The 18,426-nt window shown below is 39.8% G+C and overlaps 1 protein-coding gene across 1 annotated transcript in view; it reads right to left on the reverse strand.

Annotated features, from left to right (window-relative positions):
* FANCD2 (Fanconi anemia complementation group D2) overlaps positions 1-18,426 on the reverse strand; it is a 67,469-nt gene that overhangs the window by 10,130 nt on the left and 38,913 nt on the right. Inside the window, exons 20-36 of the mRNA XM_014451328.2 lie at positions 17,594-17,654; positions 16,843-16,962; positions 16,141-16,214; positions 15,703-15,849; positions 15,111-15,211; positions 14,354-14,469; positions 13,221-13,329; positions 12,597-12,707; positions 12,004-12,116; positions 9,715-9,855; positions 8,349-8,447; positions 7,514-7,642; positions 7,257-7,375; positions 2,628-2,738; positions 1,278-1,408; positions 995-1,088; positions 381-503 (exon numbers count right to left, since the gene is read on the reverse strand). Of these exons, the coding sequence (XP_014306814.1) occupies positions 381-503; positions 995-1,088; positions 1,278-1,408; positions 2,628-2,738; positions 7,257-7,375; positions 7,514-7,642; positions 8,349-8,447; positions 9,715-9,855; positions 12,004-12,116; positions 12,597-12,707; positions 13,221-13,329; positions 14,354-14,469; positions 15,111-15,211; positions 15,703-15,849; positions 16,141-16,214; positions 16,843-16,962; positions 17,594-17,654 (1,899 nt within the window). The remainder of the gene's footprint in view (positions 1-380; positions 504-994; positions 1,089-1,277; positions 1,409-2,627; positions 2,739-7,256; positions 7,376-7,513; positions 7,643-8,348; positions 8,448-9,714; positions 9,856-12,003; positions 12,117-12,596; positions 12,708-13,220; positions 13,330-14,353; positions 14,470-15,110; positions 15,212-15,702; positions 15,850-16,140; positions 16,215-16,842; positions 16,963-17,593; positions 17,655-18,426) is intronic.

The following is an 18,426-nucleotide window of genomic DNA, read 5'->3' on the forward strand; positions in this document are numbered from 1 at the left end:
CTGGTTAGAAAGAGCTACCTGGGAAGAAGCCAAGGAACCAAATGTTATTTCCTTTCCCACCTCTCTGAATGTCCTTTCACTGGGGTTGACTGTAAGAGGATGGGGAATTGATAAGAATTTAAAAATGAGCACAAAAAGATGGCCTCTGAAACAATGGAATTAACTTTATGAAGGGAGATAGTGTGGTGGTATAGAAAGAGCAGTGGAGAAGTGGTGAGAAAATCAAAACTTTAGGTTCCTAGTTCCATATTTATTTTAGGTGTTAACTGAACCTACTACCTCTATCAGGATCAGATGAAAAGTAAGGTAGTTACTTGGAAACTACATATATTGGACAGTATGACTGTACTGAAAAGAACTGGAGGAGAGAACTCTCTTACCCAGTCAGCGTAGGGAATGTGGAAGAAGATGCATCTTTAGAAGAGTTCATCAGTTCTGGAACACCAACACCAGCAATCTCCTCTATGGCCTTCAGAACACTGTCTGTGTGCTCCAGGTAGATGCTGCATTGACAGCCACAGGAGTATGAACACATGTTACAGAATTTCTAAACCAAGATTTTTTTCTTGATCTATTACCAGGTATTAAGCTTGAAAACAACTACTAACATTAAAAATATTTTAAAATAAAGGTTCCAGAAACATGACAGGAGGCAGGAAAAAAATGTCTCAATTAAAAATACAGTTAGACACCTTGGAAGTGATGAATGTGTCTTGGATATGGTAGGCAATAAATAATTGACTCGCTGGTTAACAAAGCAGGATATAACTGCAGACTCCTCTTCCTTTTTAACTCAATAATAATAATGATAATGGAAACAGAACTAGAGGATCTTATGATCCACCTTTCCTAAATTTTGTTAATTTCAAATTGACTTCATTGCTTCCAAGTTCTCCCTAACCAAGGTAATTTCTTAGTCTTTGCCCAGATGAGGGACCCCAACAGTGGCAAATGGAAGACTGCTTGGCTCATGGAGATGAACAGAGCACCTTACCTCAGCAAAGCATGGAGCTGGTCATTAAGAATACTGCTCTTCTCTTTTTCCCCACTTGGCCACATCCGACAGAGGAAATGTCTGGCAAGGGAAGCTGTTGGAGAAACAAGACAAAGTTATCTCATGCAGGCCAGGCTGAGGGAGACCTACCCCCACCCCCACCGCAACCCCCATGCACCAGGCCTCTAGTTTACATATAAGGTCCTAGGAAGCCCCAAGCTTACGAGCTTGAGATATTAATCCTATTTGTGAAGGGGGGGAAAAGAGAATCTGGGTAAATCACCAATTTTTTCTTTGTTCTGAGTAGGAGTTCTAGATTTCTCCAAAATGACCATCAAAAGTCTGATGAGATAAAGAGCAGATTGGAAACTAGGAATGCTGTGATGGAAATTCTGCAAGTAATGGAAGCTTTGGCTGTAAGGGAAAAAAGAAAAAAAAAATAAATAAATAAAGCATCACAAGTATAATCTAAATTCATGAGTTATCCAAGTCCATTTAAGTGATGGTTAATCAGAATCCTCATTTTCAGGTGCTTTAGTAGCAACCTTCTTTCCCTGTAAGAGAAAGCCAGAACAGTACAGAGTCCAATGGGTAGAATGCTGGCCTCGAAGGGGTCATGTATACAAAGATTCCCATGTACTAGTCTAGGCCATGTTTATATGTGCAACCTGGATCAATTACTTGCTCTTTAAGGCCTTAAGCAACACATTGAAAAATATTTAAATTCTGGGTTCATAGGGACAAAGCAAAAGTAAATTATAAAGCAGAGCTTTTAATAAATATACCATATATGGTCAGCTTTCAATACACTGAGGTAACGGGAGATAGGAGTCACAATTAATCCAAAATTGTAACTGACATAAAACTAAAGTCAACTTCTGATTGATTGGTGGGAAGGAGGTCAAACAAATTTAAAAGTAGTATATTTAAAATGAAATAAAGTCCTGCCTTAAAGGTAGAGATGACAAGTATTGATTGCAGATCCAGTGATGGCCTAGGGCCCAGTGGTCGGCAAACTGCGGTTCTCGAGCCACATGCGGCTCTCTCTTCCACAAAATACCACGTGCGGGCACGTACAGTGCGACTGAAACTTCATGCCCCATGCGCAGAAGTCGGTATTTTGTGGAAGAGCCACACTCAAGGGGCCAAAGAGCCAGTTTGCCGAACACTGGTAGGCTCTCAGGGGAGGTGAAAGAATGACTCAATTAACTCTGAAGTTGGGATAGGAGGCTGGGAGCAATGCCCCTTAGATCTCCTCAGCTCCCTCCTCCACTGCCTAGCCCTCAACCTAGGCTCTTTTTCTGCCAAGTTTGGGGAAAGGATACAGGCAATCAGTGACAACTAGCTGCTACCTAATTACCCAACCCTACTGGGAGACAGAGCAGGTCTCAGGATAGTCAAGAATTGACTGTAGGTGGTCAGTGCTGTCGTCATTACCTGAAAATACAAACTTTATATGATGAAAGATACATGAAGATTTAGAATGATTTGTTCAGCAGTGTATAATGCTTCAGGATTTATCTGAATACTCTATCAATTTCCCTCTCTACCAAGAGACACCCAAGTTTTTTTCAAGAAATCTTATTCCTAGGAGTGTCCTGGGAAACTCTCTGGGATATGTAGTTGGACCCACCTAAGCAGTTGCTCCAAGGACTGGTCACGCTCTCTCGGCTTCAGTCGTTTAGAAAGGACCTCGAGGGCTGAGTACAGTAAATTCTGATTTTCAACTTGAAAAAATCCACTCCTAAGGGAAAGTCAAGGTAAGATGGTTTAACTTAGTTTTAGTAAGATTGCTTGGACAGCATTTGAAGATCCTGGCCTCTAGTCTGTACCACCAGTAAGTCAACAGAAGAAAAAGCAGAACTAAAGTACTGAAAGTAGTAAAGAGCCAAATTCAGACAGCTCTGTGTATCAGACTAGAAGTTGAAATGTACCTAAAACAGTCTTTCCATCAAAACCTAACAGTTCACCTAGGTTTAATTTCAAGGGAAAATGCTCTCCTTCATTCCCTACATTTTAGACTTAAGTCTTAGTCTTCTCTAAACAAACAAACCACCAGGAATAATTTTGTCAAATTGTGAAATCAATGTCTAATCCAGCAGTTCTCAATCTGTGGGTCGCGACCCCTTTGGCAGTCGAACGACCCTTTCACAGGGGTCGCCTAAAACCATCCCATATATCAGATATTTACATTACGATTCATAACAGTAGCAACATTACAGTTATGAAGTAGCAACGAAAATAATTTTATGGTTGGGTCACAACATGAGGAACTTATTTAAAGGGCCAGAAGGTTGAGAACCATGGGTTTAATCCATAATAGGTGCTCAATAAAGAACTTATTCCTTCTCCAAGTCTTAACTATTCTATCTTCAGATTATCTTTCCTCTGGTCCCTTTCTTTCCAAGCCAAGGCCATCACTCTTGGCCAGGTCCTTACCATCACACGCCTAGATCATGGCGACACCTTTTGACTGGTCTTTTTGCATTCCTTTCTAGTCACCCTGAAAAATCCTGCCAAAAGGATTTTCCTACAACACTGCTTTCATTATATCATGGTGTGATCATAAAACTCAAAACTGCTTCCCTGGACAACTTTCAAGTTCTTCTGCCTAATCTTCAAGGCCTAGCACATTCTGACTCCCTAGATCTGCTCCTCTAGAAAAATGTTCACATCACCAGTGACAGTCAGTCTTTCTTCCTTTCAACAAGTATATTCTGAGGGCCTATTATAGGTCAGGTTCTTTTTTCTTTGGACAGCTTTATTGAGGTATAATAATTGCCATACAATAAATTGCATGTATTCAAAACATTTAATTTACCAGTTGACTTACATATAATCCCATGAAGCCATCATCACAATGAATAATGAACATATCCATTACTGCCAAAACTTTCCTTATATTCGTTTGTAAACCATCCCTCCCTCCATTCTCCCGCCCAATGCTAAGCAACCACTGACCTGTCTTCTGTCACAATAACATGCTTTTTCTAGACTTTCATATAAATGGACTCAAATAACACATACTCTTATGGTCTTTCTTTTTTTCACAGATTTCAGAGAGAGAAAGGGAAATGGAGAGAAAGATGGAAACATCGATGAGAATCATTAATCATCTGCCTCCTACATGCCCCCTACAGGGGCTCGAGCTGGCAACCCAAGGATGTGTCCTGAGAGGGAATCAAACCGTAACCTCCTGGTTCACGGGTCAACGCTCAACCAATGAGCCACACCGACTGGACTCTTATGGTCTTGCTTTTAATTCAGTATAATTCTTTTTTCTTCCATATTGTTGTATGTAGTATTCCACCATAGGGATATATCATAGTTTGTTTATCCATTCACTGATTAATGGACATAGAGTGGTTTCTAGTTTGGAGCTATTACAAATGAAGCTGCTATAAACACTTGTGCACAAGACTTTGTGTGGACATATGCTCCTATTTCTCTTTGGTAAATACCTAAGAATGGAATGGCTGGGTTGTATGGTAGGTGTATGTCTAACTTTTTATTTTTTAATTTTTTATTTATTGATTTGAGAGACAGAGAGAGGGGAGACAGGAGGAAGAAAGGCGAGGGACAGAGAGAGAGAAACATTGATTTGTTGTTCCACATATCCATGGACTCACTGGCTGCTTCTTGTATGTGCCCTGATGGGAGAGTGAACCCTCAATCCTGGAGTATCAGGAGGATGCTCTGACCAACTGAGCTACCTGTCCAAGGCTAACTTCTTTTTTTAAAAAATATTTTTTCATTGATTTCAGGGAAGAAGGAAGAGGGAGAGAGAGATACAAATATCAATGATGACAGAGAATCATTGATTGGCTGCCTCCTGCAGGTCCCCCACCCCCAGGGGATCGAACCCGAAACCTGGGCATGTACCCTTGATGAGAATTGAACCCGGGACCCTTCAGTCCGCAGGCTGACGCTCTTTCCATCAAGCCAAACCAGCTGGGGCTCCAGGGGTAACTTCTTCTTTATTATTTTTTTATTTTTATTGATTTCAGAGGAGAGAGAGTTAGAAACATTAATGATGAGAGAGAATCATTGATTGGCGCCTCCTGCATGACTCCTACTGAGGATCGAGCCCCCAACTGGGCATGTGACCTTGACTGGAATCGAGGCCGGGACCCTTGAGTCCACAGCCGACGCTCTATCCACTGAGCCAAACCGACTAGGGCCTGGGCTAACTTCTTAAGGAACTGAAAGTTTTTTTAAAAGTGGGTGTACCACCCTGGCTGGTATTTCTCCGTGGTAGAGCATTGGCCCATGCACTGAAGAATTTCGGGTTTGATTCCCAGTCAAGGGGAAGTACCACGGTTGTGAGTTTGATCCCTAGCTCCAGTGGGGGGGGTGTGTGGGAGGCAACCAATTGATTTCTTACATCAATGTTTCTCTCTCTCCCTCCATCCCCATTCCTCCCTCTCTAAAAAAAACAATGGGAACAATATCCTCAGGTGAGGATTAAAAAAGAAAAAAGGTACACCTTTTTAATTTAACCATGCAATGATTTTTAATTGTATTTCCTAAATAATTAATGCTATTAAACATCTTTGCATGTGTTTATTTGCCATAAGTATATTTCCATGATGAAGCATCTATTCAAATCTTTATCAGGCTCTGTTCTTAAGTATTGAGGATACAACGACTGGTCTTAGCCCTCAAAAAACTCACAATCCAGAGGGGAAGATGAATGAACAAGTAATTATAACAAGTAATAAGTTTCATCGTAAGAGGATACCAGAGTAATAGAAGAGAACTGGGGGGTCAGAGAGGCAGGAAGGAGGCTTACCTGGCCTAGGGGTCAGAGAAGATGCCTGAGGAAGTGAATGCTTTTCTAACTCAGAAAAATCTGAGTTAGAAATGAATGGGGATCAAGAAATGTGGGGATCCTGGTAGAAGGATGAGAATGTGTGAAGCCTTCCAGATGAAAGCTATATAGGGTATAAGACAAGTAGAATAGCAGTCAAATAATAAAAGGTCTTAGAATCTAGGTAAGAGTTTGAACTCAAGAAAAATCTAAGGGGGTCCTAGCTGGGTAGCTCAGTTGGTTAGAGCATCATCCTGATATGCCAAAGTTGAGGGTTTGATCTCCAATCAGGGCACATACAAGAAGCAACCAATGAATGAAAAAACAAGTGGAATAACAAATCAATGTTTCTCTCTCTCCTGTTTCTCTAAAAATCAATCAATAAGTAATAATAAAAAGTAAAATCTAAGGGCAATCAGAAACAAAAGTTGGGACAGGATAAGACTGGGTTTGCATTGGGAAGATTACTCTGACTGCTGTGTAAAGAAAGGACCATGGGAGGGCACCTGGAGGCAGAGAGACCAAATGTGAAACTAATCTAGTCCAGGTGAGAGATGATGGGAGTCTGAAAACAGTGGAGAATGAGATGGCTATTAAGATGCTATTTAGAACATAAAACAACAGGATTTTGTGATCAGATGTGGGAGAGAAAAAATATGGACAGTAAAGGAAGGCACAAAGAATAGCTTCTGGTTTCTGCCTGAGACAGCTGGTGGTGCCATTTACCTAGCCAGGCAAAGCTGAAGGAGCGCTGGTAAAGATGAAACACTTCATTTTGGATGTGATGAGTATGAGGTGTTAAAGACACATCTAAGAGTGTTGCGTAGGCAGTTGAATATAAGTGCCTGTAGCTCAGAAGACAAATTTTAGCACAAATTTAAGCTTGGGTGAGATTGCCCAGGAAACTTATTAATGAGGACAGAGGAGTAAGGGCCCAGCCCTGAGGAACAAAAGCATTTAAAGACCACAATTCCCTCATTTCTCCTTTCACCCAGTCTGTGCCTTCCTCAGAGGCCATCTACCCTTCAAGGGCCAGATGAAGTCCCATTGCTTCCATGAAGGCACCCACAAATACCCCAGCTCCAACTGTGCTCAGTTCTTTACCACATAATCTAGAATTTATCCAGAACTTTTTAAGTAACAATCTCTCCAGTGTTATTACAAAAAGTTTGCCCCTACAAACTCAGCTAAGAATCTGATGGTCAAATTGGCTAGCCAAAAGCAAGTCATATAATTTTCAAATAAGTAAATAATAGCAACTCCATAAGATACAGAGGATGCAAGATCAAATAAAATGATGCAGACAAAAGCACTCCAAAAATAAAGCATCATATTTACCCTCCGTTTTTGGAGCCTTTTCCTTCTTTTCTATACCTCAGTTCCTTGGTGACTGTCAAGTAAAGCAAGTACATACTGGATTGTCTCTACCTTTCATACCTGCCACATACTCACCAAGCAAAAAGCCCATGAAAAATCTGCAGTAGCCTCTGATAACAGGAAGACATTAGGCGGTACTCCTGAGCTTGCATTCCTGGACCATCAACTACACTGTGATTCTCAGCTGGTAAGCACTAAAAGGAAAAAATGCTTTTAGGACAGTTGCTTCAGCAATTGCCCTCATTTTCTTTCAATATTTCTTAACCAAAAATGAAGTATCTTGTTAACTTAGTAATTTCTAAGTCTCCATAATAATAAGATAGGCTTCTGACCTGAAAATAGTTGTGAATGTTCTCCAGATGGTTACACATTGGGGTCAGCAGTTGAATAATACAATGAACAATTTCTTGGCCAGTTCTCTGTTGGACATGTGACAATCCAATATTCTGGTTTCCTTTACCCTATAATAAATTCAGAGTTACTGGGGAAGAAACTGCTGGATAGCTTCCCTGAAATTAAAAGCTCACTATGGGGTTAGTTAAGCCTATGCCACCAGGTAGCGTGGATAAACAACTTAACTGCTTGCCTGAGACTCTATTCTGAAAGAAGGATCTTTGTCATCAAATAACAAAGATATTGCCTTCTGTAGAGTACAACTACTGTTTGAGAAGTATAGACCCATAATTACTAAGGAGATAAAGCTCACACAGAAATAGAAATAATTTAGGCTGATAAGAATATAGAGCAAATAATAAGTACAAACAAGAAAGGACCAAGTAACTGGGTGTGTTAATGCTTAAATGTTTACACCTAAAATTTTCACATTTTGTTGTTTGCACCACCCAAATGCTTCACCAGATGCTATGGCACATTTGTATGGGCATGGGCTTAGTTTGGGAGGCTGTTAAAACCAAAACCCAAGTACAGAAGAGGATTCAGGAATGCTTGGGCACTTAGAAATATACTTCCCTGTTTTGGGTGGCTTTTTTGTTTTCTATTTCAGAGTTTCTTTCTACACAAGGTGAATATGGTCTGGCAATGAGGCTGCCACCATGCTACCCAGTGACCCAAACATTATGCCAAAGAAAATGCTAACTTATTCATTACTAAGACCTACTTGTTTTCAAGTCCACTAAAGTCAGGGCCTGTGCTTCTGCCTATACTTACCTTGAGGAAGGGGACTCTCCTGGCAACAGAAGGTGTCAGCATATTCTCCACCTTGTGGGAGAGATCTTCCAGCAAGAAAAGCAGCTCAGCTTCTGTAGCCTATCACAAGGAATAAGGAAAGAATAACTACAATCATGTCCTAGCCATCTACTTAGGGGAGCACATTTTTATGTTTAGTCTTCCCAATGGATGAAGAACCTGACCATTACTAAAAAGGGGGGAAATTTCCCCGACCTCAAATGAATAAATAAATAAATAAATAAATAAATAGCTGTTGTGCTATGTTAACAAATCAAAAAGTCAAGCATTTCTGAAGTAAAAGAAAATTTTAAATGATCAAAATAAAATTTTAATAGGCAGTATAGTTTTGGAAGACATAATTTTTCTCTAGAAATAAATGCCTCTGTGCATCTTTCCAGCAGTGGACCCGAGGTACATTTCCTAAGTACCCAAGATAAAAAAATGACTAATTCAAGGGAATTTTACTTTTCTCTGTTCATTAAATAATTCTTTCATATTCTTTCTCCTAATGTTTTGCTGTTGTTAACTCTGGGCAGGATCTCTATAAGTGTAGTACATTTCCAGAAACAGAATTGGTGAAATACATTACTCAAAATTGTTCACTCAGTATACATTTATGGCAAATCTCCAAGTACAAGCTATGTAGAAAGATTGAAGGGGGTGGGGGTGGGGAGGAAAGATACTGTCTCTATTCTGAAGGAGCTTACTGTCTTATAAAAATCTGCTATTTCTCAATTTACTAAACCTGGAGAACTAAACCTGGCGAAATCCCACATCAAAAATTAGCTTTTCTGTGAAAATGTCCTCCATTTCCAACTTCCTCATAAATATCATTCTCGCCTCAGTTTCATTGGTACTCAGTTCAGTTCAGACCATCAACATTGCACATAGTGCTAGTTATGTCTACTTCCTTTATTAGATCATGAACTACCTGAAGGCAAACATCATGTGGTATGAACTACTGAAGTGCCAATGTCTGGATGATTGGCAAATACAGAAAGTGTTGATAAGCATCTCATGGATGCAGATCAAATGCCATGAAAATAGCACTGACTTCTATAAATCAAGACAGAGCTACTCTACAAAAGTAATCTAAACAGCTTATAGTTAGTCACTAAGATAAGATCACCTCATTAGCATGATCTTTTATAAGGTCTAGCACATTGTAAAAAACTTAAAACTTGTAAACATCAAGATGACTATTCATCATTACTTTCACACGTAAAGGCTTTGGAAGCCAGAGTCGAACTTTTCTCAGTGTCATGGTGTTCTTTTTGAAGTAAGATTAGAGCTGAGGCGCTTTCTGAACGAAGATTAATTCTGGGATCTCATCGCTGTCACTTACTTCAGTGTGCATTTCAGTATCTAAGATGAACTTAGTCAGAAGCCCACAACGCAGAATACAGAAGACCTCCATGTCCAGCTCTCGGAATAATAAATGGTGATTCTGTAGTGACACTGTCTTTTCTTCTTTCCCTTTGAACTCCTAGGGAGAAAGTAGCAGCAACCAACAGAATAAATGAGGATTCTACTTAGTCTAATTTTTAATGAAGATTGTGAAGTGCAATCATGCATTTAACTTATGCAAAAAGTTACATTTTCATTGTATCACCAATTTCCTTTCACCAAAGTCTCTAAATATTCCTAAGATAGAGTACCTAATTTATATTGGGATATACATCACACATCAAGGTTCTTGATTGTTTTCTACTTAGGGATGAACTATTAGACAGATCAAGGCATTATGGTGTAGTACAGAAAACTATGAGCTTAATGGTCAGAAAGATTTGACTTCTTCAAACTGATGGTCGCCAGATGGGGCGGGGGTAGGGGGTAGGGAAAGATGGGTGAAAAAGGTGAAAGAAATTAAGTACAAACTGCCAGTTATAAAAATAGTCATGGGGATGTGAAGTACAGCATAGGAATATAGTCAATAATATTATAATAACTATGCATTATAGTGTCAAACGGGCACTAGACTTATTGGGGTGATCACTTCATAAGGTATATGTCTATTTTGTACACCTGAAACTAATATAATTTTGTATGTCACCTGTAACTGGAAAATAAATTAATTTTTTTAAAAATATATTTTTATTGATTTCAGAGAGGAAGGGAAAGGAAGAGTGAGAGAGAAACATCAATGATGAGAGGGAATCATTTATCTGCTGCCTCTTGCACGCTCCCTACTGGGGACCGAGCCCGCAACCCAGGCATGTGCCCTTGACTGGAATCAAACCCAGGACCCTTGAGTCCGCAGGCCAAGGCTCTATCCAATAAGCCAAACCAGCCAGGGCATAAATTAATTTTTTAAAAAATTTTAATTGATGTTAGGGAGAGAGCGAGAGATAGAAACATCTATGTTGTTCAATTGGCTGCTTCCTGCTGAGGATCAAGCCTGAAACCAGGGCATATGCCCTGACTGGGGGATAGAACTGGTGACCTCTTAATACATGGGTTGCTGCTCAACATATTTTTATTGAATTCAGAGAGGAAGGGAGAGGGAGATAGAAACATCAATGATGCAAGAGAATCATTGATTGGCCTCTTGCACACCCTCCCCACTGCACTGGGGATCAAGCCCACAACCCGGGCATGTGCCCTCAACTGGAATTGAACCTGGGACCCTTTAATCCACAGGCTGACACTCTATCCACTGAGCCAAACCAGCTAGGTCTAAATTAAATTTTTTAAAACAAGATTTTACTTCAAGCCCTTGAGCAAGCACCTATCAACCATGTGACCTTGGCTAAGTCACTTACCCTCTCTGGGTCTTAGTTTTCTCATGTATTAAATTTGAATATGATTACTAACCTTGGATTTTTTTTTCTAACCTTGGATTTTTAAAAAATATATTTTTACTTATTTCAGAGAGGAAGGGAGAGGGAGAAAGAGAGATAGAAGCATCAATGACGAGAGAAAATCATTGGTCGGCTGCTTGCTGCATGCCCCACAATGGGAATCAAGCCCAAAACCTGGTTCTTAAGTCGATGCTCAGCCACTCAGCCAAGCCGACTAGGCCTAATCTTGAATTTTTAGGAAGATTAGAGGGATCAATTATACATAATAAATACTTAATAAACATGGCTTCTCAGCTTTTGGCTAAGATCAAGTGTAATACTCAATAAACAGTAGCTAAGAAACAGAAATAATTAGGATCCATGTGGTTCAGGCAATATCACAAACACATGAAATCCACTTTGTGAATGGTAGAGTTATAGGGAAAGGGAACTACTGTTTATTAAGTACCAGAAACTGTACAAAGTATTTCATGTTATCTCAATTTATCAAGAAGTTGACAATCTGGGATTGAAAAGGGGAAAGAAGCTAAAAGGAATATATTTACAACCACGCCTACAGACAGAAGCTGATAATTTCAAGGAAGAATTCAAAATACTGCTAGGATGCAAAAAATGGAATAAAATATTCAATAATTAGAAAAACAAGGTGGTATGGTAAGAACTTGGAGTCTAATGTGAACTCTGCTACTGACAGGGACACTGTAAGGCCTACAGAAGCTTGTTTGCCTCTCCTTTCCCTAATATTTCTCTGTGAAATGCAGACAATAAAGCTGGCCCTCTGTTAATCTCACTGGGCAGTCACACACCTTCATGGATATGCATCATTCCAATACCTTTTCCAGCTGGCCTCTATTAGATGGTGTAGGGTCGCATTCTGAACCATCCTCCTTTGAAATCATGTCATGGGAGGATGTTTTGTTCCCACCTGCTTTTCGATTCCTTCTTCCTTATGTTTCAAAAAGAGAAAAGTGAGTCAAGGAATCAATAATCATGTTTACTAAATATCACTTCCTTTAGCAAACAACCTGCTAGAGACTCCTTAGCGGCATAGAGGTAAATTTTAAAGAACACTGATTTCAGAGAGGAAGAGAGAGGGAGAGATAGATAGAAACATCAATGACAAGAAAGAATCATTGATCGACTGCCTCCTGCAGGTCCCCCACTAGGGATTGAGCCCACAATGCTGGCACGTGCCAGGATCAGGAACTGAACTGTGACCTCCTGGTTCATAGGTCGATGCTCAACCACTGAGCCACGCCAGCTGGGTCAGAGGAGGTAATTTTATAACCCCACCCTATAGTTCATTATAAATGCTAAAGAAAAGATTCAATTACATAATCTCTCCAATACTGATGCCTTAATGCATATAACCTCTTAGGTCAATTCAATGTGACTCATACGGAGACAATAAGATGTAAGAACTTACCTGTAATTCCTTGTTTTTTTATTTTTGCTGAAAATACAGTGCTGGCATGAGGTGTTACAGCTAAAGTTTCCAAGTCAAAGGCTGCAAGGGGAGGACTACAGTCTGGGGTGACTGAAATAGATAGCAGGCAGAAACTCAATATATAACAACCATATACCACTGTTATACTGGGAATGCTAATTACCCAATTGGCTAAAAACTAGTTTCTAGAACTACCAAGCATGGCCGACTTCCTACAAGATGCATTCAAGTCATCTGGCTGTTTTGGCATAGGAAAATGGCCATAGATAACTTAGGAAGCTCCATGTTTTCCCCACAGAACCAAGCTAACACTTTAAAAAGACAAGTTTACTTAATGGTCAGAGGTATTATGAACTTTCAGCTCTACTCCTGGTTCATAACTATGTTTAGGAAGTCAAAGGGCACTGCAACTTACTAGGTGACCTCCAAAGAAGCAAAGTAACCTAACCAATGTTTTATATTTTTTTAAGCAGAAAGAGCTCTTGGCGATAATGATGGAAGGAAAATGGACACACTCATTGCTATCATTGAGCCTGGCTTAAAAGCTAACTTCTTTATCTCCTCACTGCTCTCCAAGTAGGGCTACCAGGGTATTTCCCTTACCCGCCAAGTATTTTTCCAGGATTCCCTGTAGCTCTACAATGTGCTTTAACCGGGTGAGCACCTTTCCCTTCATCTCAGGTGACATTTGCTGACAAAAGGCATTTACAACCTGCAAAGGTAAAAATTATATTCTCATACTTTGAACTGTTGAGATTTTAACCTTGTTCATCCAGAGCTAAGATGCCATTCAGTGGCAGGATCTGTAAGTTTAGTCTGTAATGTAAAAAGTACTCTCAGCAAAATGCTGTAGAGGGAAAAGCCCTGGGCCAATACATAAGACCTGACTCTTAATCCTAGTTCTATTTATTACAAGTTAAATGACAAGGCAGAATAGCACAGTGGCTAGAGAGCATACACTTTGGTGAAACAAGTCTTATTCCACTACTTACTAGTTGTGTGACCCTGGCCAAATCTTTAACCTTTCTGAGCTTTTATTTCTTCAACTATAAGATAGGAATGCAGTTGTTATATGAATTAAATGAGTCCAGCATTTGGCATGGTAGAGTGCTTGATAAATTTTAATGACCAAATTCTCTGTACCCACAATTCCATATGTATTAAAAGAGGATAATACTCATTGGTGCCTATGTCATAATATAATTGTGAGGGTAAGAAGAGATAATTCAAATAAATAAACTTTCTCAAAGATATTATGCATGAGAAAGGAGATGTAGATATAAGATGATACCATAATTTTCATCATTTCACTTTCCTTATATTTCATATTATTGTGCATTTCATTAAGCACAAATATGTTCTAAAAGAAGGGGGAAACTCATTCAATTGATCTCACTGATTTGAAACATTAGGTGTGTACTTAACCAAGGATAAACAGTATTTTTTCACAGTGAAGAAGATGACATTATTCCAGGCAGAAGTAAAAGTACTATGAGAAAGGGTTGGAGGTAGTAAAGCATAGGCAACATTAAGTGAATTCTAGTATTTTCATTTGGCTGCATCAGAAGATACATATAATTGGGGGTGGGGGTGGGGAGAGATACACACAGCGAGAGAAATACACTGAGGTTAGTGCCTGGTAGACTTTTTAGGGCATCTTGTGGGAATCAAGAAAATAGTTTCCTTTTGAAACTAACTACAGATAATAGGTGAACTGTTCTAAAAACTCTGCTCACCTCTCGGAACCAATTGAGAGTAAGACATATGAGTGAACATATGAATGAACGTTCTTTATCAGACATGGATTCCAGCCTCTCTCCAGGCTCCAGGTCAGTGAGCAATACAGGACAATCTGAAAGAAAACAGACTTTTTACTCCCTTTGGTTCAAGTCAACAGAACCTGGATGCTGCCCCTAAAGCTAACTCTCCTTCTGTGTAGTTTCCCATTTAACTTGTATGTGAAGATCAAGTCCCCAAATACTTCCATATTAGCAGCAGTCAACAAATATAATAAAGAAGTATTAGCAACAACTATAGAAGCAAAGACCAGAAAGTAATATGAAACTATGATAACAATTGATTGTTAACATGTTGGGAGTCTGATATGTATTATTTTGTCTTTGGAACTCTATTATTACTGCTATACTATTCTGCGAAGTTAGAAAATTCGCCCTAACTGGTGTGGCTCAGTGGATGGAGCGTCGGCCTGCAGACTGAAAGGTCCCAGGTTCGATTCTGGTCAAGGGCATGTACCTTGGTTGCAGGCACATCCCCAATAGGAGGTGTGCAGGAGGCAGCTGATCGATGTTTCTCTCTCATCGATGTTTCTAACTCTCTAGCCCTCTCCCTTCCTCTCTGTAAAAAATCAAATATATTTTAAAAAAAAAAGAAAAAGAGAATTCCTCCCCCAAACACCATATACTGGTCTGCCCCTTCCCTAAGTTTACCAAAGAAAGGTCACAAAGAGGACAGGTTGATAACTTTGTCCTATACCTAACAAACCATCAATCTCCTCCAAGTTTCCATTATGTTGTTTCTCCACACAAAGTCTCAGTAACCGGAAATAGGGAGCTAGGCACAATGGAGAGACCAACCTGGGAAGGAAAAATCCATTTCTATATCAGACTTTACAGGCATATTAGTTCACATTTATGGGGAGCCCAAACTTATAATAAAAGAAATTTTGCCCAAAATAACTGTCTACTTTTAAGAACATAGGACAAGGAACTTAATGGATGCGCAGCAGATACATAATGAGCCGAATTGGAGGAAGGCAGAGGTGAGTAGAACGAATGCCATGTGTTAGGAAGGAGGGAGTGAAAATAGCAGAGGTAGACAATTATGTCCCTGAGAGGGAAACAGAAACAAAAATAGCCTCACAGAAACCTGCTGGCTGTCATGAGGCAATGCAAATTCCAACTAAAAGGTCCAAAAGGAAAACAAAGATTCTGCTAACCCATCCAAATAATACCTGTCTTTGGAGAAACCCTTTTCAATTAGGTTCCCCACAGATTACAAGAACTGTGGAATTCCTGTGAACATTCAAAACATCAGCAGAGGTTTTAGAAAAGAAAAGTGTACTGACTTGTGGTCTGATTCCTGTGAAGTCCTTCTACCTTCATCTTCTGCAAAGTCCTGAGAGAACAGCAGTGGCAGGAGGTTGATAGCGATCCCATCTTGACTATTGTATTCTTCTAGTCCATAGAGAGCTTTCACAGGAAATGGATAGTTACTGTGGAGAGAAACCAGAATCTGATGCCTCAATTCAAGGGTATACAAGTCTACAGGGGAAACCACTAGAACAAATCAATCTCCCTATTATGAGGAGAAATGAGAAACAGGATAAAGGATAAAGTAGGGAAACATTTTGCAATTCTGGAGCCAGGGGTGCTGGGTTTGGGATGAAAGAAGTTGTGGGAATAGGCTAGATTTGGCTGAGGTCAAGGGCATTCTGATATCTGTACTAGCTACTGACATAATTTATTCACCAGTATTATCAAATCAGGGAGTAAATAGTACTTACCCTTTTGGAACAGCACACAAGTCAACCACAAAGGCATCTTGAAAATCGTTAAAGATGGTTTGCCCAACCCATTCCTTCAGGAAACAAACAAAAGAGGCTGTGTAGCCCATGGTGTACGTACAGTGGAGCCCTAGATAAACTATTGACCTTTCTAAGCCTCAATTTTCTCATTTCTAAAAAGGAAATAACAATACTTCATTATTATGAAGTTGAAAAGACATAATGCATGGAAAGTGCTTAACACACTGCCTGAACTATCAACAACATCAACACCTCATGCTTACTATCCTTATGTGAAGAAGGCCTCAGAGGAGAGGTCTGGGGCAGGGGAGTCAGAACAGCCTTCCCACTCAGAGCTCATAGGATAATTTATTTTTGCAGCACAACAGAAAGAGGGATTGAAGAACGTGTAGTAAAGCAGCACTCATGCTTTGTTGCTTTAAGAAAAGATACCTGGGCCCTCGCCGGTCTGGCTCAGTGGATAAAGCGCCGGCCTGTGGACTGAAAGGTCCCTGGTTGATTCCAGTCAAGGGCACATATCCAGGTTGTGGGCTCGATCCCCAGTAGGGGGTGTGCAGAGGGCAGCCCATCAATGGTTCTCTCTAGCATTAATGTTTCCATCTCTGTCTCCCTCTCCCTTCCTCTCTGAAATCAATAAAAATATATTAAAAAAAGGAAAAAGAAAAAGATACTTGGCCTTACCAGGACTTTTGGAGCCAGCTTTACTATTTGAATCATGTTGGCAAATTCATCATAGTACAGTACAGAGGCCTGAGGAGACTGCTTACTGCAGGAATGAACCAACTGCAACAAGGAGGTCACCTGGAGCATCCGAAGACAAAGAATGGTTCAGCCCATGAGCTGCCACTGCTTCCCTAAAACCATTCACTCCACTTAGTTTTTTCCCTTTCCAATTTCACTGGCAAAGTGCTTATTACCTCTCACCTCAGGTTTTCCTGAGCATCTGAACCAGTCTGTCTTTGTCTAATCTCACCTCTTTTCCAATCCACAAGACACGTAGCCATTTGTTTTTCTAAAGCAAAGCTTGGATTATGCCATTTCGAGGCTAAGAAACCCTTAAGGGCTACCTCTGAGAAAAAAATTAAAATGTTTTGATTCACATTCAAAGCCTGTTTACTATCTCCAATATAGCTTTCTCTCCAACTCTCCAAGTACACATTGACTATGCTCTGATCAATCTGCTATTCTTCAAACACGGCCCATCTTTATTGCTCTCAGGGAATTCACGATTTAATTAGGGAGATTAGACAGATGCAGAAATAAATGCAACACAAGCCAGTAGATTCTAAGTGCCACAAGAGTGGTACAAATCTCTTTGAGTTCTGAAAAACATATGTTGAAAAAACCAGCACACTTTCTGATAAACTGACAGTAACCAGAATCAATTCCTCAATTTCTCATAAACGTATCCAATTACATTACAATAACTCACCTGTGTGTACTGTTCATTGCTCAGATCTGCTTTCCCTTGGATCAAACTTGAAAATCTACTTCTAAAAAGAAGAAATTTTAGCTTCACTTTTGTAATGTTTTGTAATAACCGGCAATTAAGTTTAAGAATCTCACCTTCCCTGAGATGAGGGTAATGACAAAAATACATGAAGGGCCCTAGCTGGTTTGGCTCAATGGATAGAATGTTGGCTCGAGGACTGAAGGGTCCCAGGTTGCAGGCTCAATCCCCCTGACCCTGGTCGGGGTGCATGTGGGAGGCAACGAATCAATGTGTGTCTCTCACATTGATGTTTCTCTCTCTCTGTCTCTCCCCCTCCTTCTACACTCTCTAAAAATCAATGAAAAAATATCCTCAAGTGAGGATTAACAAACAAAAAAAAGTGCATAAAGGGACAGAGCAGTATTTATTTAGGTCACACAAAATGTGGATTAGAACAAACAATGGCTATCTTATATTTTTTAAAAAAATGTTTTTATTGATTTTGGAGAGAGGTGCACAGCAAAATGAGCTAAATTGGAGGAAGGCAGAGGTGTGTGTTTATTGATCTCTCCAAAATGTTTCTCTCTTTCTCCCTCTCCCTTCCTCTCTGAAGTCAATAAAAACATATTTGAAAGTAAATACTATTATCTTTATTTCACAGATGTGAGAATACAAAAGCACAGAGAGGTAATGTAACTTGCCTAAGATTATTCAGCTAATAAAAAATAGAGCTAGTATTCGACCCCAGGCAAACAGTATAGCTCTGGAAAATGAACCAGTACACTATTCAGCCTCTACAAATTACTAATGCTGATTCTAAGGATGTCTTTTGA

Source organism: Myotis lucifugus, unplaced genomic scaffold (genome assembly GCF_000147115.1).
Source record: "Myotis lucifugus unplaced genomic scaffold, Myoluc2.0 scaffold_8, whole genome shotgun sequence".
Lineage (NCBI taxonomy): Eukaryota > Metazoa > Chordata > Mammalia > Chiroptera > Vespertilionidae > Myotis > Myotis lucifugus.